We start from the raw sequence: 24,000 nt of genomic DNA, 5'->3' as shown, positions 1-24,000 counted from the left end.
GAAAATAAAAGTGTCTACCATGACTTGGGCACAGCAATAAGAGATAAAATCAATAAGGCCTGTCCCCTTCCTTTTGGGACCTCATGTTTTAACAGGACTGTAGGAACAGAAAGAAATGTCATAGGCATGCCAACACTGGGAAGGCTGGCTGTATAGGCTGCAGAGAGGTGGGGTGAGAACACTCGGAAGCATGGAGGTGCTAGCTGAGTGGGGAGGGAGGGCCAGGTCCTCTTTGAGATGCGTTCCATTTGAAAAAATGAAAAGCCATCCTAGGAAAAGCCTGGTAGGATTCTGAAATTTTGTTACTCTTAGATGCTTGTGTGTCTCCACACAATGGGGACAGGAAGCCCTGACTCGGGTGGAAGTCACAATTTTGTATGATTTCAGTACCCCCTCTCTTCCATTACTGTGTGTTTGTAGCCTGGGATATGGGGCTGAAGGTAAGACCTCCTTCCTATATGGCTGCTTTGTGAAGCTCACACCCTGTCAGACCCAGTGGTCCATTAAGGTCACTTTGAAAAAGGAAACATAGTCACTGTAGTCATCCTTGTTTAGAATGAGTCAAAGTCAATAGAGGCTTGCTGTCATTAAGATCCTAGATAAGACATGACCTTGCAGAACAAAGCTTAAAGTTTAAAGAGTCTGTCTGTAAGGGATGGGGCTGGACTTTAGTGGTAGACTTTAGTGGTAGAGCACCTTGCCTGCCTTAAGTCCAAGGTATCGATCAATCTCTTCCAAAATTGAAAAAGAAGAAAAAGAAAACCATGCACAGAAAGACAGTGTGCAGTAGCGGGCACTTGGGAGGCTGAGGCAGGAGAATAACTACAAGTTCAAGGCCAACCCGAGCTTTACACTGAGGTTCTGACCCAAAGGCAATATGGCAAAAATCAGGGATTACCCTAACAGTTGTATGTGAACTCGGTTTATGCTGAAAGAACCTGTTTGTTGAGCCAGCATAGGTAGCTCACGCACACCCCAGTACTCTAGAGCTGAGGCAGGGAATGGTGAGTTTGAGGCTAGCTTGGGCTTAATGTCAAGACCAGTCTCAAAGCAAAAAAGACAAATAAACAAAAACAAAAAACAAATAAAGTATAAGTGAACAAACAACTAACAGCAATAGCACCCAGGGGCTAAGAATATGGCCGTGGTAGGGTGATTGCCTAACAGAAACAGAGTTCTAAATTTTAAACCGGCCCTGGGGAAAACAGTGGAGGGCTGGCTGCTGGCTGGAGTACCATGGGTAGAGTCCTTGCGTAGAAGGTATTAAGGCCCATGTCAAATTCCCATCATTGAAAAAAAATTTTTTAAGTGAAAATAATTGCACTTGTGTCTACAGAGGAGCCGTGTTCGCCTCAGGATCGGAAGTAGACAGACAACAGAGACCCGAAACGCTCCTCAACACAGCACCTTCTTTCCCATGTTGGCACCCGAGTTTCCATCAGTCTTCCTCATAATTCCTTGGTTTTAATGAATGTACTTTGTCTTTTAGACAGTGGTCAATGCTAACAAATACTTTGGAAATTTTCCTCCCACAGATTTAATTCAAACAGGAAGACTTTGTGCTAGGCCCCATTAACTTTGAATAATTTACTGATAATCCTGGAATTAATATTTAGATTGCCTTAAGAAAACTACAAAGGTTTCCAAAGAAACAATAATAATTCAAACAAAACAAGATGGCAGATAGTTTTATCAACTTAATAAAGCAAGCCCTCTCCAAACAAAAAGCAGCCCTAAATTACATGTAATTATCGTGCTGACTACCATTGTGTCCAGCTCGTCCTGAAAACATCAGGCATTCATCTGGATTACATAACAGTCATTAGTATTGATTATAAGAATTTAGAAATAACTGAACTGATTTCCACTAAAAGTCGTGTTAAAACTATGAAATAATGAAAAAAAAAGAAGTACCACTTTCTCTGTTGTAAACATCGACAGTCTGGCAAACCTCTGGACTAGCTGCCTTCACACCTCACTTCATCCACGACTCAAGGCATCCTTTCTGGGCCAGGGTGCATCAGTCTGTGTCTGAACACACCTGCGTTCTTCAGCCCCATAAACAGACAGCAAGTATCATCGATAAATACAGGTCGTGTGCATCTGCGGCCAGTGGTCACCGCACAATGACCACTACTGGTACAGATGACCTTTCATTTGACTCTACCCAACCTTCCTTACAAAAAGACGGACCTCTGAATAGCATCTTTTCTGTTGTGGGCTGAAGAGACCCAGCTTGTGGGCCGAGGCATCTCTTTTCATGGAGTGACCCATTGATCCTCGGATAAAGACCTGTCGAATCGAAATTCTTGGAAATCGACATAAAGGCAGAACAGGATCTTCTCATTGTGTAGCCAGATGGTGAAGGCAGCAGTCCAGCAAGGACAGTGCGCCTTACACAGAAAAGGCCAAGGCCACCTCAGAAAGACCCTGCTAAAGCAAGAATGGGTTTGGATTTTACTGTATATATCTTTTGAACCCACAGCGCCTCTCCAGTGAAGATTGAGATCTCAGGGATGTCGGTCACGAGAACAAAGGACATGCGTGATTGACATCCGAGGCAACGGCTGATTGCCTCGCTACTGAGGGCCTATTTATCTGGGTGACTGACAAACTGTGATTGATAAGATTATACTTTTCCTGAGAAATTTTCATTAAGATGTATCTTTAACTTCAAAAAAATCATTATATTTGTTGCCAATGACAAAGTAAAGTTGTCTAACAAAGTTTGAGAAAATCTGAAGCCCTATCTACTACCATTAGTTTGACAGATTCCCAGGGCTTAAAGATGTTTCCAATCAGACACTTCAGTAGTAATGAGTGTGATTTCACAGTAGGAAAGGTTGCTGAAAACTGGAAGTAGGGGTAGGGCTGGTGGGTGATACAGAGCTATGTGGGAGTGCACAACCCTTTTTTACTCCCAGTACTGGGAACAACATGTTTTCATAGGAAAAAATACATTCTTAATACATTCTATTCAAGGTAACTTGGAAGAAATGCTTACTAGGAATTCATATATTCTCAGCAATAACATGGTATCAATAAATTTACAAATGTGTGCCAGTGAGTGTTTGGCTGACGCACATGCTCCAAAGGGAAAGTTGCCTACACACTATATCAGGCAGCATAAAGAATGATAACCGGAAGGGTGAAGAAGAAGGACCTTAGGTCATTGGCCTTCTTAACTCTAAGAAATGAATGAGACAAGAAAACAACAGTCAGAGCCCATGGTTCCAAGGGTAGGGACAAACAAATAGGAAGATTCAGTGAACACATGCTGGCCCAATCTACAGAACTGCAGCTAAAAAAACAGAGAAACTCAGCAAAAGGAGTAGTCATCTTAGAGGATAAATAACACCACTCATCAAATTTTTCAATCAACACAGAAAATGTGAGTACAAGGAAACCAAGCTGTGACGTCACTATTGATTTAAAAGATTCAGAAATGGAATCAACCCAGATACCCATTCCCCAAAGAACAGATGAATGGAAATGTGGTGCAGGGCTGGAGAGATGGCTCCGCGGTTGAGAGCACCAGCTGCGCTTGCAGAGCTCATGGGTTTCCAGCTCCCAGCATCTACATGGTCACTCACACCTGTCTGTGACTCCAGTTCCAGGGGATTTTACCCTGTCCTTCTGACTTCTGAGGGCAGCAGACAGGCACATGGCACAAATACATACACACAATCAAAATGCTCATACATATAAAATAAAATATGAATAAGTCCAAAGTTTTAAATATGGTGTAGACACATAGTGGAATTTTATGCAGCCATAAAGAGAAACAAAAGTTATGAAATCTGCTGAAAAAAATGGAAGCCATTGGATATAATTACATTAAACAAGATAACCCCGACTTAAGAAGGAAAAATCTGCATGCTCTGTGTGTGTGTGTATCTGTGTGGTGTGTATATATAGTTGTAAAACTAAAAGGGGGACCACAAAGGGGAAAAAAGAGGTGTCCAGGAAGAAGAATGGTAGTAACGTAAGACCTGCAACATGGAAACACAATTTGTGTGAGAGCGAAGGTACAAAGGGATTGAAGAACAGATGCAGAGGAAGATAGGAGACTCAACACAAAATGGACTATGACTGAAAACCCCACACTGGAATCCAGTATGTAATATACTAATTAAAAATAAGATTACTTTTGGAAATGCTAATCAGACACATTCTAAAAATTTTAGGTAAATGTGTAGAAAGCCCCCATGGAAAGTTTTGTTTTGGTAAGTTTTCCAACTTGAAGGAAAATAAAAACCTCTGAAAGATATAAACTATAATCAAGTAACAAAAGAAGTTACTTCATGTGCACATGAAGGACATTTTTGAGTCAGTAACTGAAGACTTTTCATGAGAAAACCCCTCTCCTGGTGGCTTCATCAGTAAATCCCGTCAGCATTTAAGGAGAAGCCATTACCAATTGTGCAGAAACTGTTCTAGAATATTCTAGAGGAAAGATGCAGTGGCATTTCAATTTTATCTTAATAAATAAGGACTGCCTGTAGATCTGAGAGTAAAACAGTCCCACTGGTCAATAGACCAGTTATGACAACAAACACCTTTAATCCTAGTAACCACAATAATACACACCTTTAATCCTAGTAGCTACACTAGTTGCCATAGAAATTGGGTGGTGCATGCTTTTAATCATGGTGGTGCATACCTTTAATCTCATTCCTAGAGAGGAATATAAGACAGGAGGAAAAAGCTCTCAAAACACAGTCTCATTCTGAGATTCCTGGAGGCAGGATCGCCATTTCAGACTGAGGTCGAGGTAAGAAAGAGCCAGTGGCTGGCTGCTTTGCTTTTCAGATCTTCAGGTTGAACCCCAATTTCTGACTCTGAGCTTTTATTAATCGTGCTTCAGAAGGATTTCAAGTTAATTTTTATAAGATAACCATTACTGTGACGGTGAAACCAGACAAAGTTCTTATAGGATTATACATCATGAAACCGTGTGTAAGATACCTGTAAACTTCTAGCAAGTGAAATCTAATGGTATGGAAGCAAAATAATGCCAGGTGGTGCCACAACCTACAAGATGCTTGTCTGGCATGTGTGAGACACTTTTCCCTCCACAACATTAAAAGAAGACAGGATACTTCAAGAATCCAACACCTCTTGACCATAGTAATTTCATCACTGAATCTGATATTGATTGATACAAGACAGTCTATTAACAATTTAGGTAGGTAAGCCAAGATAATCTCTGTAGCTAAAGAAAAGGGTTTTCACAGAATCTTATATCCATGTGTTTCAAAAAAAAGTCCAAACAAATACAAAATAGATCACTACATCCTAGGCCCAATAAAGGTCACCATGGAAAACTTAAGAGCTGAAATCACACTCAGGACCAAAATCAGAATTCCTTAATCCTCGGCTTGAGAGTAAAGAAACCATTGATAGTACACATTTCCAACGAACCTTGTAATAAGGTTCATTCAGGCAAGTCAAACACTACACAATCGGAAAGCAAAGCTTTCATCTTTTCTCCTTGAAGAGTTGTCTAGCAATAAATTCCTATGAAATCTCAAAATAAAATCAAAACTCTCTTTAGATTTCCTTTCCAGCCATTTCCAAGGGGCTATAGTTTTGGTTGTTGCATGCTTGGAGACATGCTTGGACAACACAGAGACCTGGGGAAGCTAACACACTTAAACAGAAGATCGTGGGTGTCTTCTAAAAGCAGATCTGTCTTCCTTCTCTGACTGCCCGAGCATACATACTGGCTTCCTGCTGCCCCATGTTAGGCAATTAATATTACAATATAAAACAGTCCAACTTTGAAATCTGAACACTTTAATAGTTCAATGTCTCTTTAAAAATACAAAGTCTCTTAAATATGTCCCTTCTGTAAGTAATTATGATGATGATATTAATTTACATACTTCCTTTGTCTAAGACAGAAGAACCGGGTCATAGTTACAGTCTGATCAAACAAAATTGAACCCAACAGTATACAGTGCCCAATGTGAAGCATCTGGGACTCAATGATAGTCATCTGGGCTCCAGAAAGCCTGGGTCAGCTTGCTGGTCTCCATCTCTGCCTTCCATAACAGACACAGCTTGTTGTGCAAGCTCAGGTTGACTCCATTCTAAACTTTATCTTTGGGGTTGTCTCATGACTCAGACATCTCTCCTTTGCTGGGGGTCTCTCTTGAAATGGCACTTTTGTCAGTGGCCATCCTGGCCTCTACTGAGAGCGACGCTGACCCTGCCACATAGTGACAAGTCCCAGCTACACACTATGACCTCTTTATGCCTTTAAACGAGGACCATATGGAGAATATTATCTACCAAATTGCTGCCTCATGCCCCTATGGACCACAGCTTCTTTCTGCTGACTGTGAAATACTTGTGAGAAGCCTTTGCCCTAATGATGCTGGCATTTTACTGTTCACAGATGATTCTCCACCCCCCCCCCCACCATGCTGACAAGTGCCTACAGCCCCAGGAAAGCACAGGTTTCCCATCCACAGATTGTTAATACAAAATAGCACATGAACAGCCCTGACGGAGTCTTTGCTTCCCTCTGAAACTTCATAAGCTAGGCCTCAATCTTCTGTGCCTCCCTGAATATCCTGAGCTTCCACGGTAGCTCCTTAAGCTCTGAGCACTCAATGTCACTGGAAGGTGCACCAGGGCAGGGATCTTAATGGCTTCCTAGGGAGAGAGGGCAAGAGAAAGAGAGGACAGAGAAGGTGGGAGGAAAGAGGCCCAGGCATCCTCATTCAATAAGGCTCCCAATTTCACCTTCAACAGCCTGCCCCACTTTGGGGCTTTGTCATATATGGCTCTTTGACCTTAGATTTCCCAGACTAGGACATAAAATAAGTTGTAGACTCACCCAGTCTACAACACTGTGCTGCTAGTGCCAGAAATTCCAGTGATACGATCAGCTTTGTGGCAGTCATGTCAGAGACAAGCATCCTGTTTCCCCACCCTCTTTAATGGCACTGTTGCTGCGGTAGGCCTACCGAACATCCATTGACTTCCCTCCGCGTGGCTAACACAGCTTTCAGCCCATGTTAGTAGCCTTAATTTTGTCTGTCTCTCAAACAAATGGGCAGATTATAGGAAGGAGAACTCCTTTCCTGTGTCCTTCACTCTTGATTTTCTTCAGCTTACTCTGGTTTACCAGCTCTTCACATAAGGTGACAAACATTAGGTTTCTAAGAGACAGGAAGAAATGCAAAGTCCTGGAGTGCTTGTAATCACAGCTGCTTCATGGTCCAGCGACTGGAGAGGGGTATCCAGCTCGTCTTAATCCTAAAATGCTGGGCAGCATCTTGGAGTAAATGGCATTGAGGGCCAGTAGTATTTGTTATCCTAAAAGCTTATTTGAGGCGGTAATCATGAGGCTACAATAATTTCTGTGGTCTTTACTTTTAAGCATTATATATATATATATGAAATATATATATGAAATATATATATGAAATATATATATGAAATATATATATATATGAAATATATACATATGTATATACATATATAAAGACAATTTTTTGCATACTTTGTGAGTCAAAATTTTAGCCTCACACAGTTTCTAAAGCCATTAACATCAAGATACTTGGAAACTATAGAGATTATCACCATATTATATCTAGGGTTCTGCAAATACTCCAGCTTCTTAATCAATGACAAGTTATGGTTCCATCAATAGGACGACTGAGATAAAAATGACAGGCCAGGCATGTGTTACAAGATAACTCATTTTCCAAGCCATTATTTTGTTTCCTACCTGAAGTCAGAACCTGCTCTTCTGCCGTTGTCTGGAATTCCAGGATCTGGACACATGTCAGAGACCAGAGACACGCCTCCCTGGGTCACTACAACAGAGAGAAAGGTTGTCAGCAGGTTGCGCAGCAATCGAGGAAATACTCAGGAAATGTATGCAAGACAGAATTCAGAGCTTCAAGGACCACGACTCAACATGTATTCTCTTGTACTGAAGCCGGCTCAGCTGCATTAAAGTGAATCTTTGCTCTTGAAAATCAAAGGCAACTTTGCCCACAAATAGACGGTGACATCCTTTGGTTTAGTTCTTTTTTTCTATTGAAGAGGTGAAAGTTTAATTAGAAGCTCATTTGCTTTCAATGACTGCTCTTGTGTTGGTCCAGTTTATAGGACTAGGGAAAAGGCCTGTGCCTATGAAGAAGACTGCTTCATCTACTCCCCATGGGTAACAGTGCAGTTGATAATCATCAAGATCTATGCGAACATACAGTCTAACAAAACTGATACAAGTTTAAACTTTGTATCATTGAACTGACATGGAGTGATCCCCTTTGTACGGCCGTGCAGTTTTCTTTGTGAGCTTCCCAAGCCTCCTCCTGGATTTCTAACATCACAGAATAGTCTGTAAGGATCACGTGCCTTGGATGGAGTGGATGGCACTCTGACATCCACCTCACCCTACATTAACATCCAATCACAGACACTTCTTTTTTCTTGTCAGAAGTGTGTTTAACAGAGGGCTTGTGATGCTGTTCAGTTTAGTGAGATGTTGCGGTATGCCCATGGGAGTGCTTCTGAGAGAGATCCCTATGGGACAGCAGAGCCCATCTTTTCTGTCTTCTGGATGTCACCAAGCCTGGGCTTTGGTGTCATCCATGACTGCAGCACAGGGTAGAAGCAAAAAGAATGTATAGACAAAGCTCAGGGGAAGACAGTGCAAATGCAGGATCCCTTCTTGGTAGAGCATTGTGAGAAGCACACACACAGAAACAGCCAGAGGGCAAGAATTGCTACACTGTGAATCTATCCTTGCATAAAGAGACGGAATTTCAGGTATTTTCAGACAAAATCATAAGTGGGTCCCACATCCACAGAGAGGGTCAATGAAACCAACCGAACTAGGGACTGAAACCATAAACCCTAGGCCTTCAAGGTCTAGCTGTATTTGGAGATGAGTAATATGAAGTGTTGTTTCAGTTAAATCCTAATACGACAGGTAGAGTTGACCACAGTATGCATGTGAGGCCACCATCACACAGTGACGCCTATGGGGAGAGTCAGGAAGACTGTCGTCAACAGTCATGCAGATGTAGCTCAGTGGAAAACAGATCTGCTGACTCCCATACTCCTGATCTGGAGAGCTATGGAAAACACATTTTTATGCTGCCTAAGCAAGAAGAACCCACAGTATGGTGCCACAGTACGGGGCCCCAATGGTCCTCAATGATCAATGCTCTTGTAACCCAAAGAAGGGAGAGCAAAAAGAGTTAAACAATAAAGAAAAATAATTTGCCAAAGCCACTGAACTCTGCACGCTCTAAGCTGAGCTTTCATCTAAGGACATGGTGAACTTGCCAAAGAAGCTCAATTGACAAGGATAACAGAAGCTGTGTGGTGCTGTGGGCAGGGAGGAGGGCGGTGTTGTTGCTAAGGGTTTGGAAGCTTGAGTGGGTAAGATATAAACATTAAAAATGGATTACAGATGATTACATATGATTTAGGGTGTGAATATATACGATATCTTCATATGTAGACAGTAGATATAATGGTAGCTATATAGATATATATTCATGCATACAGATAGAGACAGCCTTGGACATAATATAGATACACACACACACACCTCCATCCATAGGTTTAGATGGAAATATGTTATTACCCATAATTCTGAAACATCTTGTTTCCTTCAGCCTGGATTTTACTGAGTATCCTTTGCGTATTAACCAGTATGAATGGCCCACTAGTTACTCTCTGAGACTATCTAATAAAAGAGTGATTTCAAAGTTTGAGCCCACATGATTCCCACCATATTTTGCCTCTAGCTGAGCCCCGCATGCAGAGTCCCTCTTGACTTGAGTCCCTCAAACAGAATAGCTCTGGCTCATCCCAGGATGACATAATCTCACTGGGAATGGAAAGCACAATGTTTTGCCAGGAGTAGCTCACCTGGTCGGGATCTCGCCTCTCTGTCTGCAGTTCTCTACTCTGTCAGAACCACAACACCAAGGAGCAGTTTTGAATGAGGAATGTCCCTCATAGGCCCAGGTACTCAAACAGGAAGTCCTCCATCAATGGCACTGGTTGGGTGAGGTTCTGGAACCTTTAGAAGGTGGTGCCTTGTTGGAGGAAGTATGGGCAGGCTTTGAGAGTGAGCCTCACCTCTCTTCCAATTTACTCTCTGCTTTCCTAGTGTGGGTGAAGATGTGACCTCTCGGGACTCCTGCTCTGACTGCCTGCCATCAAGCTACCTGTATCATCATAGACTTTCCCTCTGGAAAGATAAGCCAAGAACTGGCTTTCTTCCTTATGTCATTCTGGGTTATACTGTTTTATCACAGGAGCAGAAAGTGACTGATAACTTCTGTGAAGGTACAGGGTATATACAGGAAAAACATGATTGCACAGATAGGGAGGTAGACTCTAGGCAACTTAAGTGGAGGCAGATGTTTGTTGTGACAAGGTGACAGAATATGTCGGGCATAAGCAGGGTGTGGCCAAGCCAACAGTAAGAGAGCCACACACATTCTCTCCTCTTTAGAAGTGAGTGATACCTCTCAAAAGGTGACAAGGAGCTGTGGGGATAGTCCTGCTTCAAGCAGAGTCCCTGGAGCATCAGAGACACAGTTTCAAAAGGGAAGAATTAACCACACAAATACCATTCAAGTCTAATTATGTTAGACCGTATCTTTCCAAGCCTCATGGGACACATGCCACAGATGTCAATAAATACGTTAAATTCTAGTCAAAACCATTAAAACTCAAAACAGAAAATACCAAAGAGGGACTCATTACACACATTTACTACATTTTTTAAAAAAGGTAGTGAAATTTGCAAGTAAGTGATTGGTTACAGATGAGAACATTTGTACAAACTTTGAATAGATTTGGAACTTAAGACGTAGAGATTATGTATTTGTGAGTTTGTATTTGGGGAGTGTGTGTGTAGGTGCCTGGGCACCTTGTGAGCATTTGGGTGGACACTGGAGGGCAACCTTTGCTATTATCCTCCATGACTCCTCAGGTGGTACTGCCTACATTACTCTTTCTCTCAGAGACTGAGTCTCTTCTTAGCCTGGAATTTGCTGGGTAGGTTCTCTAAATGGCCAGTAAACTTCAGAAATCTGTCCTTACTGCCACTGAGATTACAAGCGAACACTACCCTCTTTATTTTTTTTTTAACTGTGGGTTCTGGGGATCAGATTTAGGTACTCCTACTTGTAAGGCAAACACTTCACTGATGGAACCATCTCCTAGCTTGCAGTGTATATTTTAAATATTTTGTCATAGCTTGTTAATGCAGTAAGTTATTAACTGGATACAGAGCACTGCGAGGTATGCAGTGTGCAGCTAATACTTCTACATTAAGTGCCCTGCTCTTGTGAATGGCAGGCAGGTAAGATCAGCATTCAACTCAACTGTAACAAACCACGAAGTTAGAGCAGGCGCCCAGGGAAGGAGCCACTGAGGATGTTTTGATGACAAGGGAGGATAGAAACAAGCTAGTGGAGATAAGGCTGATACTAGTAAAATAATAAATAATTAAAAATAATAATTATGACAGAGATGATTCAAAAGTCAACAGATGCAACTATGAGACTCTCCAGTACAAATTGCTTACAGCTTGGCCTTCATTCCATAGAATTACTCCACAGGATTTTTGCATTAGAACCCATTTGACAGACACAAACTAACAAAATTTTGAAACCATTCATCCCTTTCTAGTTTCCTTTCTGTTGCTCTGTTAAAACATTGATCAAAAGCAATGGGAAGGCAAGAATTTATTTGGCTCAAACGACTAAGGGGCAGGCCATCACTGAGGCAAGTAAAGGCAGGAACTCAGGAACTCAAGACAGGAATCTGGAGGCAGGGCCCTGTGCTATACAATGAAGTGTTACCAAAGTCAAGGAATTCATTCTGCCAAGGAGTACAGGAAAGCCACTGTGGGTGCTGCTTCCTAACTTACTTGCTAGATCATCCTTTGCTAGTTTTTTATACAACCCAGAAGAGTGGGCTGGGTCCTCCTATGTCAGTTATCAATAAAGACAATCCCTTCATGCTCACACAGGCCAATGTGATCTAGACAATCCCTCAACAGAATGACAACTCTAGGCAATGCAATGCGGAGCTTACAGTCAAAGGTAACTAGAACAACCCTGAACCAGACTGAGCACACTGAAGTGATGGGGGGGGGGCTTTTAAAAAATGTTCAAGCACTTGGCAAACTAAAATGAAGCTATTCAAGAAAAAAATGCTTTTGTTTTTCAATGTTTGCATTTCTTTTATACATTTCATAAAAATGATAAAATGGCACTGAGGGTGAAAAAGGGAAGTAGAATGGTGTTGTCATCTCATTCCCAACCAAGGATGCTGCTAGGATTCCTTCCAGCCCTGTGGTTGCAATTTCCCTTCATTTAGAACCCCCAGTTCAAGGGAGATAATCACAAAGCACAACCCTCCCCTCCATGACTAGTGCTGGGTGATAAGCAAGGACTAAGTCTCCCCATGGGGCATCCTTCCAAGTTCAAATTCCATTTATCATAGGAATAAATCATCCAGACTAGGAGATATTTTCACACTGTTTGTTTATGGTGAACTTTGTGGCTTATTATTATTGCCTGCTTTAACCACTGACCTTTTTTTTTTTTTAAATGGCCTTCAGATATATTTCTGTTGGATCAACTTTGGGACAAACTAATCATTTAAAACCTTCAGGGAGGTGACACAATCAAGAATGTCACACAAAATATATTCTGATTCAGATTTCTTAGCCATTGTGCCCCCACTCCATCCCTGCCCTTTGGATGAGTGATTGCCTGTTCCTGGATGTGTGTCAGGGGGACACCACAGACCACAGACTTCTCAGTTTGAAGTCAATAAGCATGCACATGTATTCCTAATGCATACAGAAGGCAACAGGGACGACACTAATGAATAAGGCCTGCCCCTTCTTTAGAACTTTACGAGATTTCATCTCAACAAAGGGATCTGACGCTGGGCTCCTCTTGACCCAACACATGTGATGGCTTTAATGATGGTATAATTGTAGCCCAATGACGTTCATTAGAGAGCAGCACAGGATGAAGCCACAGCACCCCAGAAGGCACTGGCTTCTCCTTTGTTCCTTGTAGAGTATCTGACACCTATGGCTGAAGTTGGTTTTTGTCCATCCGCATTCAACAATTGCTTGTTACCGCCGTAAAAATGAGTAAAGTAAGAGCTGTTGGCATTTGATGAGAAGTATTTATTAGTACTGGGCAGGTTGATGAAGGAGTTTATACAGAATTAAATGGCCATAAACCCAGTGTGTTTCTGGTTTCATTGAGCATTTCTTATTAGTGGATCTCCAGTCAGAGATATTGAACTTGCTGTCTGTCATATGAGAGCCAAGGGCTGTGTTTTCCAAACACCTAAATTATGAAAATATGCTTCTTCTAACAAAATATTTTGATGCAATGTTTATTAAGCACATTTTTCCCAGTAAATACCTTTATATTAATTTTATATCTGAAAACTTCCCAAGTTCTCTTATCTGAAATTCTGCTGATAAGTGCTTCAAAATTCTGCTAGTTTACAGTGGTTTATGAATTTAAGCTATATTTTAAATATTAATATGATTCCCTAACTCTATTACTGAGAAGCACAAAAGAGAACAAATGAGCCCGGATGGCATAACAAAGAGAGAGACTCTTCAGCCTGCACTTGGGTTCTTGCTCTTTCTCACATAATTGCCTCCCCATTCTGTTTGGCTGCCAGAGGCAGAGGCGAGCAGCCTACTTGATAAATACCGTCCTAGCAATTGTTACCCTTTCTGCTTCCAAATCACCCTGGCAGGAATTTCCAAAGAGGACATATTTTCCTTATGTATCTTCAGATTAAACCATGATGCTTCTTTACTGTTCGAAGGAGCTGAGAAAATAAGCAGAGCCAAATAGAAAAACCCTGTGAACTTAATGGAATTAGCACCAGGGAACATCTCAAGAGAGCCTTGAGAGTGACCTGTCACAAGCCTCCTCAGACCCTGGTCCCACTCTGAAGTATGTACTTCAGGACCTGAAGACAGCCTTGCCCTGCACTGACCTGTGGAAGCAGGTCAAATCCACCAGGAGAGTTCAGGGGAAAGATACATCTAAGGGTCATGGTCTGGACTTTCACTCCAGTCTCCGTGGATGCTTGAAACTCTGATTTCTCCTTGTGGAAGTTTCTCAGAGCACATGCAAAAAAGAAAAAACCTAAAGGATGCTCCCTATAGTCATTTCATAATGGACCCTAAAGGACGCTCCTATAATCTTCTCATAGCGGACACTATAGGATGCTCCATATAGTCTTCTCATAGCAGACCCTATAGGATGATCCCTACAATCTTCTCATAGTGGATCCTTTAGGATGATCCCTATAGTCTCCTCATAACAGATCTTATAGAATGCTGCATATAGTCTTCTCAGGGCAATGACAAATAACACAAAAAGCATCTGGGTTTCTTTGCATGGGATTGATGATATCAGGGCATAAATAAGTGAAAAAGGCTTGAGCACAACATATAATTGATTTGGGAATCTATGTGTGTATTTGTGTTCATATGTGTGTGTGCACATATATGTGTGCCCACATACATGCATACATGTTGTATTGTATACATGATATCTAAAGACAAATATTTAACTTCACAATAGATATCCTATAACTCATATGCATATATGATATATATTCCAAGTATATATGTAAATATACAACAATTAAACATATATTTACCCAAATACATATTTAGTTCAACAATTATAAACTATATGTGCATTGAAATATTATATATAATATATACAACATATCAAATACATTGTAACTGAATCTCAAACCTTCCATTTATCAATTCTTTGATTTTTAAAAAAATTATTATTAAGAATTTAGAAATTTATTTTTATTTTATGTATATGAGTATTTTGCCTGCATGTATGTGAGTATACAATGTGTGCCTAGTGCCCTTGCAAGCCAGAAGATAGTGCCAGATCCCATGAATATAGACATCTTGAAATTTGCATGCAAATGGATAGAACTAGAAAAAAATCCTAAGTGAGGTAACTCAGATCCAGAAAGATGAACATGGTATGTACTCACTCATGAGTGGATGCTAGCTGTAAACTAAAAGATATTGAGCCATAGTTCATTATCCTAGAGAAGCTAAGTAACAAGGTGAACCCCAAGAAAAACATACATAGATCACCTGGAAAGGGTAAATAGACAAGACTGCCAGACAAAATTGGGAGCATGGGGATGGGGGAGAAGGAAGAATGAAAAGGGAAGAGGAGGGGAAAAGGGTAGGGGAAGAACTTGAGGGAACAGGATAGTTGAGATAGAGGAAGGACAAAGATGAGAGCAAATAAAGAATTATCTTGATGAAGAGAGCCATTATGGGGCTAGCAAGAAACCTGGCACCAGAGAAATTCCCAGGAATTTACAAGGATGAACCCAGCTAAAACCCTAAGCAATATAGGAGAGGGTGCCAGAACTGGCCTTGTCTTGTAGTCAGACTAATGAATATCTTAAATATCATCATTAAACCTTCATCCAGCAACTGATGGAAACAGAGGCAGAGACCCACAGTAGAGCACTGGGCTGAGCTCCAAAGTCCAACTGAAGAGTGGGAAGAGTGAGAATATGAGCAAAGAGGTCAAAACCATGATGGGGACACCCATTGAAACAGTCTACCTGAACTAATGGGAGCTCACCAACTCCAGCTGGACAGGGAAGGAATCAGCATAGAATGAAACTAGTCCGTCTGAATGCTGCTGGGGCAGACTGTGGAGCCACACCAGGATTTATCCCTACTGCTTGTACTGGCGCTTTTTCTTTAAACCTATTCTCTTTGGATGGATACCTTGCTCAGCCTAGATATAATAGGGAGGGCCCTGAACCCTCCCCAAAGTAATGTGTCTTACCCTCTCTGAGGAATAAGATGTTGGTTGGGGGAGTATGTAGAGGGAATGGGAGGAGGGGGATAGTGGGAACTGGGATTGATATGTAAAGTGAGAAAGATAGTTTGTTTTCTTTTTTAAAAAATAAAAGAAAATAAATAAAAAATAGAAAATACTAATTATATATATATATATATCAAAAGTACACATAGTAATTTTTTGAGGGCAGTAAGTATGTAATTATTTATTTAAGAATATGGCAATTAATACATTAAAGGATCATTGCTATCTATCTAGTCTATCACTTTATATATTACATATAAATATGAAAATAACAAGTTATTAAAACATTTAAGATATATATTAATCATTATAAATACAGAGAGGCAAAATGAATGCACTCAGGTGTACAAATATTGACATGTTAATATCAATATTGATAAATGTCATAAGGTATTGATTCTTATTATACATTTTCATTTTATAATTTATAATGTTTGCTTAACAGAGCCCAAAATTCAAATGAAAACAGATCTTTGTTATTCATTTTAAACAGGTTGAATTAACTGAGAATCTTTGCAATAGAAGTTGGACACTGCAATTAGAATATTGATAAATTGATTTACTTATTCTGAAACCTAAATATTTTTCAAATCTTCCATGTGTAGCTTCACTCTGCGTCACTATGATGCTTGAGGATGTGACTGTGAGGAAAGCAGATGCTGGGACTCAGTAGACAGAAGCTGCCTGTGGACACTGACGACCACCTTGGCAAACCAGCATGGCATGCCACTGGGGTGACATAGTGATTACAACACATACACAGTATTATAGCATATGCACAGTGTTGGGGTCATGGAGAGTAAATGATTAATTAATTCTTATTTCCTCACAAAATCTCACTTCTAGTTCTGAGACCATAACCCTATCTCACTAAAAAAAAAATTTAAAATCTGTAGGTTTTGGAAGATTACCTAAGGTGATCTTCATATATGGTCCTGCTGTGGCATTTATTCACTTAATTCTAAATGAATATATTATATTTTCTTTGCTGTGTTCCTAATCAGCAAGTTCTACATTGGTAAACTTAGGAAAAAGATTTAATACTCTCATTTATCTGTTTCAAAAACTGTGTGAAGTTTTGCATAGAAACCATGAGACATTGCATTAAATGCAGTGGCAAGAACCTTGCATGTGACCCACAGATGACCAGCACATCCACATGCGTCCAATCCACGCAGGTTTCTGTGTCTGAGTCATTTCTCCTGCTTAATAAAAGAGGAAATAGAAATGCATCAACACATCCTGCTCATTTCATTAAGGACACTGGGGTTTTGGATTTCAAAGCCCCCATTTCTTTCTGGGTTAAGCTATTTTCCCTCTAAAGAGATCTTCCAAGGAAACACATCTGTAGAGGAGACACTAACAGGACGAGCAGCCCCACCCACCGTTCACCCCCATTAGAGAAGATGCTCATTATACTTTAGACAGGATCCCCAGTGTCAAAGACTCTAATTACCAGCATGATAAAAACCTGTTAGAAAATAAAACACATCATACTATGCACTTTTTGATAAAAAAAAAAAAAAAAACAGGGGTAGATGAAGCCTGGAAATGTGTTGGGTTGCTCTCTGGGTGTAGCATGAAGTAGATTTGGACTCCACCATGAATCTACCTGTTGCCACAGGACCCTGTAGGGATACAATGGCGCTTGAAGGCTCCCATTTTCCCACCTGCAGTATCAGTAAGCAACACTGCTGTGGAGATTGTGAGATCCCCTAGCAATGCTCCACACACTGCTGTTTAACAGAAGCTGTCACTGTCAGCATCCACCCCTGTTCCTTTTCTCCTGGGGACAGTGGGAACTAAGTAATCACAGGGGGCTCTTTTAGCTCTCAAATAACCTCAAGTCCATATCTGCAATACTTGACCTTGGGGCATTCCATCTGGGGATATTAGTGTGCTGGTGTCTACTCTAGAAAAGATTAGGGGGTGGAACAGATCACCAGATCAACATAGAAAGACATGCAGGAAAAATAATCTTTTCTAAAAGCAACACACACTTTACATTAAGAAACGAAGAAAAGACTTGCACAGCATAAGCACAGGCTGAGAGAACAGTTCCTGGAATTTTCGCTCCCCAAAGCACAGAGTTTAGTGTCTTATAACTCAAACCCGGTAGCTACACAGTAAAGCACGCTTTCCTGCCTCTAAGTGAGGAGGTGTGAAATCTCATTTTTACAGTGTTTGTGTTTATGTCCTATAGTTATTATATTTAAACACTAAGAGGGATAATAGCATTTTTGACAGATTATGCCTTTTTATTGGTAGCAAACTAATAATTCAGATGACTTTTATGTTAGGCTACCAAATGTCAACATGAAATTAACATTTTACAAAAGGGGTAGCAAGCTAATTGTGGCCAATCTGTCTAATTGGTTCAGGATCCACACAGCATGAACTGAAGGTCCATGCAGAAAATGTGAATATCTGACAGACTCTAGCTTTCACAGAGTTGAACCAGACTGATGGAGAAAAATTCAAAAAAAAATACTCCAAGAGAGAGTTGATGCTATATATCCGGCGGAATGACATTAGGTTAAGGCTGGGTGGCATAGCAAGAGATGGGTGTCAGTGTTTTCCTGAGAGGACCATTGGCATTGTGACTAAAAGCGGGAAACTTGATGACTGTCAGCCTCAATAAGAGGGAGCTGGTGAGGTTTTCACTGGGCAAACAGTATTACTGGGGCCTCAGCAGAAACGTGCATTGAACATAGCAGAAGTAAGGGTGTTTGTTCATTCCCCCTGAAACACGAGCACAGGGGTAGGAAGTATTCGCTGTCTCATTTCCTGTCTACCCCCAAAATCTTTGCAGTGACGGACATACAGTTGGTGCAAAAACGTGCCTGAGCCGATAATGAATTCTTCCAAACTCAGGCCAAGCTGAAGCAGGAGCAGCATGTGGAGTTGGGGCTATAACGGCAAAGTGGCTAGGAAGGAAGAGCAGGGAGGTATGCATTGTAGTTCCGGAAGCCCAAAGCAAAGGACGGACGTTTCAGAGTATAAAGAGTTGCAAAGAGCCTGAGATGGAGATACAAGAATAAGAATCATTCATTGCTCAGTCACAGGAGGAACACGTGGTGAGGTCAGCAAGCTCACTTCCGGTCAAGACACAAAAGACCAGAGCCCACAGGTTGGAAGCGGAGATTTAACTCTTCTAGCAAAGTATAGTGTATGGCACTAGATAAAGTAAAGTGTCCTTATGATTTATGCTGAGGTGGGTTGAGGTGTATGTAAGTCTAATTCGGGTTCAGGGGTGCCTTGAAATCATCCACTTGCCTTCAAAATCCAAAGTTTGAGAAACCTTGGTTCTGAAAGTACGCTGTGTTTCCACATGTCAGACTGTAGTATCTGCTTGTTTCATTGCTATGACAGAATACCTGGCGCAAGCAAGTTAAGGCAGAGAGGGTTTGTTCTGGCTGGCGGTTCAGGGACACTGACTGGTGTGGTAGGTGTGTCTGGCAGACAGAGCAGGAAGATGCTGGTCACACTGTTAATAGGAAGGATAGCCACAGAGCAAACACAGGAAGGAGGGAGAGACAGAAAACGCTGTGTTCCACTCCCTCTCCCTGTTGTTTTCAGTCCAGACCACAGCCCAAGGAATGGTGCAGCCCATTTTTACGGTCCTCTCTGTTAACCTTCTCTATGTAGTCTATCGTATGCATGCCTGGAGATTTGTTTCCATGGTGATTTAAAGTCCATCAAGCTCACAATCAAGATTCACCAACACACAGACCTCTACAAGAACCCACCAGAGAGTCCTGCCACCTCTTCTTGCAGTACCAAATGCCAGTTGGGGAGCCCCAGGTTAGACACACATAACATTGATTCTATAGCTGTGAATGAATTTGCCCCACCCCCACCCCCGGTATCCATCGTTTGTAAAATAAATACTTATTTCTCTATCCAAGCTTTGCTATTGTTGATATCATTGTTATGGAGAGAGAACCGTTTGTATAATGTCTTTACGTTCTCAACAGAGGGAAAAAATCAGTCTAATTTTTAAAATTCCAAGTTATGAAAGCAAAATGACTTAGGCAATGTCTGCTAAAGCCACCATTTCTGACCCTGTTTCTTACTTGCAGACTGCTATGGCTTTTGTTGCTGGAAGGGCAGAGCTTCAGTCAACAATGCTGGATCATTCCTGGAGCTCTCACTGATGCTGGTTCTCTCTCGAGTGTTCCACACGGCCCTCTCAGCTCATCTCCAGTGAGATATTGAGCCAGCGCCATACATTTTCCCAGGGCATTTCCATTTTATAGAAATTATAGATGTGTTTCTCTTGAGAGAAACATGCAAGCTCCCAAGACACCTCACAAGGTAAGGAAGATATCACAGATTTTAGATTCTGGGTTACATTTGAGTGCCAACTAGGCCAGTGGTGTTTCTGATTTTGTTTAATGCATGGAAAGATAATTCAGAGTTTACCTCTTAATGGAAATGCATATTGTCCTCAAATAATTTCTCTAACTATAAAAACTAATGTAAGTGTCTGAAACCCTGTCAAGTTCATTCATCAATATTATTTACACATGGGGGTGGTTTGGTCAAAAGATGACAGTGCAGACATCATTGCCAGGCCTTGTTCCTCTTCCTCTTCTTCTCTTTCTATCTGTCTCCCTTTGTTCCCATGTCCTGGTGAAGGGGCCTAATACATAACAGGCAAGGAGCCCGTGAACTAGCCTTACAGTCAACTCACTGCCATCCTGCAGGAATCATCAGCAAATTACTTTCAAGTTGATGATGACTTCTTTTTATATTTTTCAACTGACTATCTTTCAGTGAAGAAATTTAGAACACATTCCTTTTTTTCCTTCAAAAATGCATAGCTCAGACTGGCCTCAAACTCCTGATTCTCCTGCCTCTACCTCCTTCAGCAAATTCTACCGATATGCGCCACCATGACCGAAGTAGGACACAGTTCTTAACACTATACATAGTGAACACTTTTTCTTACTCATATCGAAGAAAACACAACCTAGAACACTTTGGGGTAGCAAAATACAACCCTAGTTATGCAAATTGAAAAGACACCTGTAGCCACGAGTTCAAGGAGCAGCCTGAAGGCTGCTTCTGGGTGCCCAGGAGGACTCTGAGCACAGGGCATCTCTGGGGCACCACATTTTGCTTCAGACTGACAGGCTACCTAGTGAGTAGGGACGACACCAAACAAAGGCTGCTCCCTCTAGAATGATGCAAATGAAACCTGACATAGGTAAATCATAAGTGAATTCACCCTTTCAGAAGCCAGGGAGGCATGCCGAGAGTTGCCACACAGCCACTGACTGTGTCAGCAGGGAGATGATACAAGAATTAGACTCCCCATTCAGTCAATTAGTCATGTGGCCACTCTCATTCAGAAAAGGTAAGTGGATCTGCCTTCACTTTAAAATAAATATTAACGGTGTATATTTTTCAAACATAACATGGAAAAATATTGCAAACATATCTGAAACTAGGCTGTTGTCCTCAACATAAAATGAAAATGTCACATGCAACGTAAGCCCTTCCTCCAGCCAGCATGTGCACAGCCTTAGCGCCGTCAGTTCTATTTCTTAAGCATCCACCCCATGCCTGGTGTGTAACCAGCGACACATCTTACAACACCATGCTGTGAAAACTGCAGCCACGGAGGGGAAAAAATAACTTGGGTGAATTTACTCATGATTGTTTAAAGTATCGGGACCACTCATTACATCTCAGGAATAGAAACTATGAAGGTGCAGATGATTGTTCTAGTGAAAGCAGCTGTCTCTACCACACTGCTGCCTCACTGAAAGGTCAGCCTGGGCTGTATCTACCCTGCACGCTGAATGTGTGGTTCTTGGTCTTATTGTAGAAAGTACCAGCCAAGGCCTTGGAATGTCTCACCTTTTCCTTTGCTGGAAAAATGGCTGATAAATCTTGCTATGTGTTAACCTGTCTAACTGGGCTTACGTCACAAATAATGACACAGAGTGTTGAATAAGGCGTAAGATACAGAAAAAAGCTCTCTGCAGCCAGCTAGGGATATCTTGCACAATCCGATTAAATCTTAAAAATCACTTAATTACTCTGAATCTCAATTCTTGATTTGAAAATTATTCCACACATAAAGTGAATATACATGCATAGTGGGGGTCTCTGCCTACCAGATTTATCCTTGGCTTTATCAGATAAACATAACTAAGCACGTGAAAGTTTCTAAAACTTCTGCACTCTTTTGGATCCCATGTTTAGTTTTTTTATATTGTCAGTGCCCAATTTTCTGTTTGTTCACTTAGGTCTCTATAGGAGCTTCAGAGACTGAAACTCAGAAGTTGCTGAGATGCCTAAGGGATCTGGCCACCAGTGCAGCAGACCAGTCCCTGGCTGTCTGTGAGGTAGCAGCTGATGCAAGTCACTTCATCTAGCCAATGGCCTTACTTTTTGGCTTCTTGCCTGTAATTTGTTGATTTCCACCAGATCCCGCTTGTGCACACAGAACATGCATATAAACACAGGGAGTCATTCAGACTGAACTGGAGACCCCAGCCTGGCCCTTTCGTCATCACCGACAGCAACAACTACATGGTGTTAGACTGAAACTCAGCAAAGGAAAATCCTGCTTCGTCGAAATCCTGGTACTTCTGATTTCATTAAGTAGTTTTATTTTATCTGACAGGATATCCAGGTGCTTATAGTAAAGATTGAATCTGTGTCTTGAGTAAAGTTATTTATTTCAACACAAAAAATAGGCAGTGTGTGAAACAGAAAATCCTTTCAAGATAACATGAAATGTTCTTATCTCTCAAGAGGTTATCACAATATTCCTAAAATTTATGCTGTCACAAGAATCCCAAGTATAAGTTTTGCCTGTAAAGCTGAAGACAGGAAGTTCACATAAGCATCAGGTTACTCTGAAAACTCCTATATAGGGACTACAACCCCCCATTGCCACACCCTGATTCTCAAAATCCCACCTGGGTGATGCCACACTTCTGAGGTTATAGTTGCACCAATATCCTCCTTCTAGCCCATTCCTATACTCTGGGAACTAGCTTCACTAAGGTTTCATACCTAAACCAAATGTATAGATTAACTCAGTTGAGGCTAGTTAACTACAGCAGAAAAGTCAAACAAAGCAAAAGAAAAACACTCAGAGAGAGCTTAGAGTAGGCTGTGCAAACGTGTACCCCAAAAGGTGTCCATTTGTTCAGTGGGGTCTACGTTGTGAATTTCCAAGAAGCTTTTAATAAAAATTTATAAAGGTGGGTGGCATTTTCATGGGGCAAAGTAGCTGCTCTTCCCCCAAATTCAGGATGGACCAGATCTCCTTTCCAGTGAATTTCTTCCCATGATCCTCTTGACCAGCCCATCATGGCCGTCGAAGTCACACTGCGAAGTGTATGGAAATCTTTTCATGAGGCTGATCTTTTGTCAGTGTGCATGTGCGGCAGTTACAATAGTGCCCTGGTACCTAGCTTCTGATACTGCTAGATGAAGCTGAGTGTAACTCCTCTCTAAAGGTTTTAACAACAGAGGGCACAGGACTATCAGGACACTGAGGATCTGATAGGTGACACCTTGCCTTCCCAGGACTGGATCCATTCAAGACACAGAAGGTAGATGATGCATCGTGCTGCCCAGAGTGTGGAACCCAAGATTACTCATACTGGCGCACAGTAAATAATTGAGTTAACTCTGTTTATAAGAGTAGGCAGTCCACACACAGAGGTAACACAATGCATTGAAAGATATTAGATTCTAGACCTAGCTGGTGTCTACATACAGTAAAAGTGGGACAAGAAATGTGGTCAAGAATCAGATCTCTGTGAGAAGGACTGGAGAGGGAGATTCAAACCCTATTTCCTCCTTAGACTCTGAAATCTACCGAATAAACAAAATGAATCTGTGAGCTTCAGCCTGCTCCCAACAACTTCAGAACTGAATCTAAGAAGAGAACCTTGAGTGAGGATGGCAGTGCATTTTCAGAGCAGATTCTTGAGTAGACATCCAAGATGACTGAGCAGACAGACAGCGACCCGACAGAGGAAGACAGAACACGCCATGGCTTCAGAGCATCGCCACACAGTGTTCCAAGGGCCATGAATCC

At 41.4% G+C, this 24,000-nt stretch overlaps 1 protein-coding gene across 1 annotated transcript in view; it reads right to left on the bottom strand.

The window, feature by feature from the left end:
• The window catches only part of Csmd1 (CUB and Sushi multiple domains 1), a 1,175,551-nt gene that overhangs the window by 434,881 nt on the left and 716,670 nt on the right, over positions 1–24,000 (bottom strand). Inside the window, exon 8 of the mRNA XM_042054928.1 lies at positions 7,745–7,832. Within this exon, the coding sequence (XP_041910862.1) occupies positions 7,745–7,832 (88 nt within the window). The remainder of the gene's footprint in view (positions 1–7,744; positions 7,833–24,000) is intronic.

This window comes from Arvicola amphibius, chromosome 4 (genome assembly GCF_903992535.2).
Source record: "Arvicola amphibius chromosome 4, mArvAmp1.2, whole genome shotgun sequence".
Classification (NCBI taxonomy): Eukaryota; Metazoa; Chordata; class Mammalia; order Rodentia; family Cricetidae; genus Arvicola; species Arvicola amphibius.
Note: the sequence above shows the minus strand (reverse complement) of the source record. Positions and strands in the feature narration are given on the sequence as shown.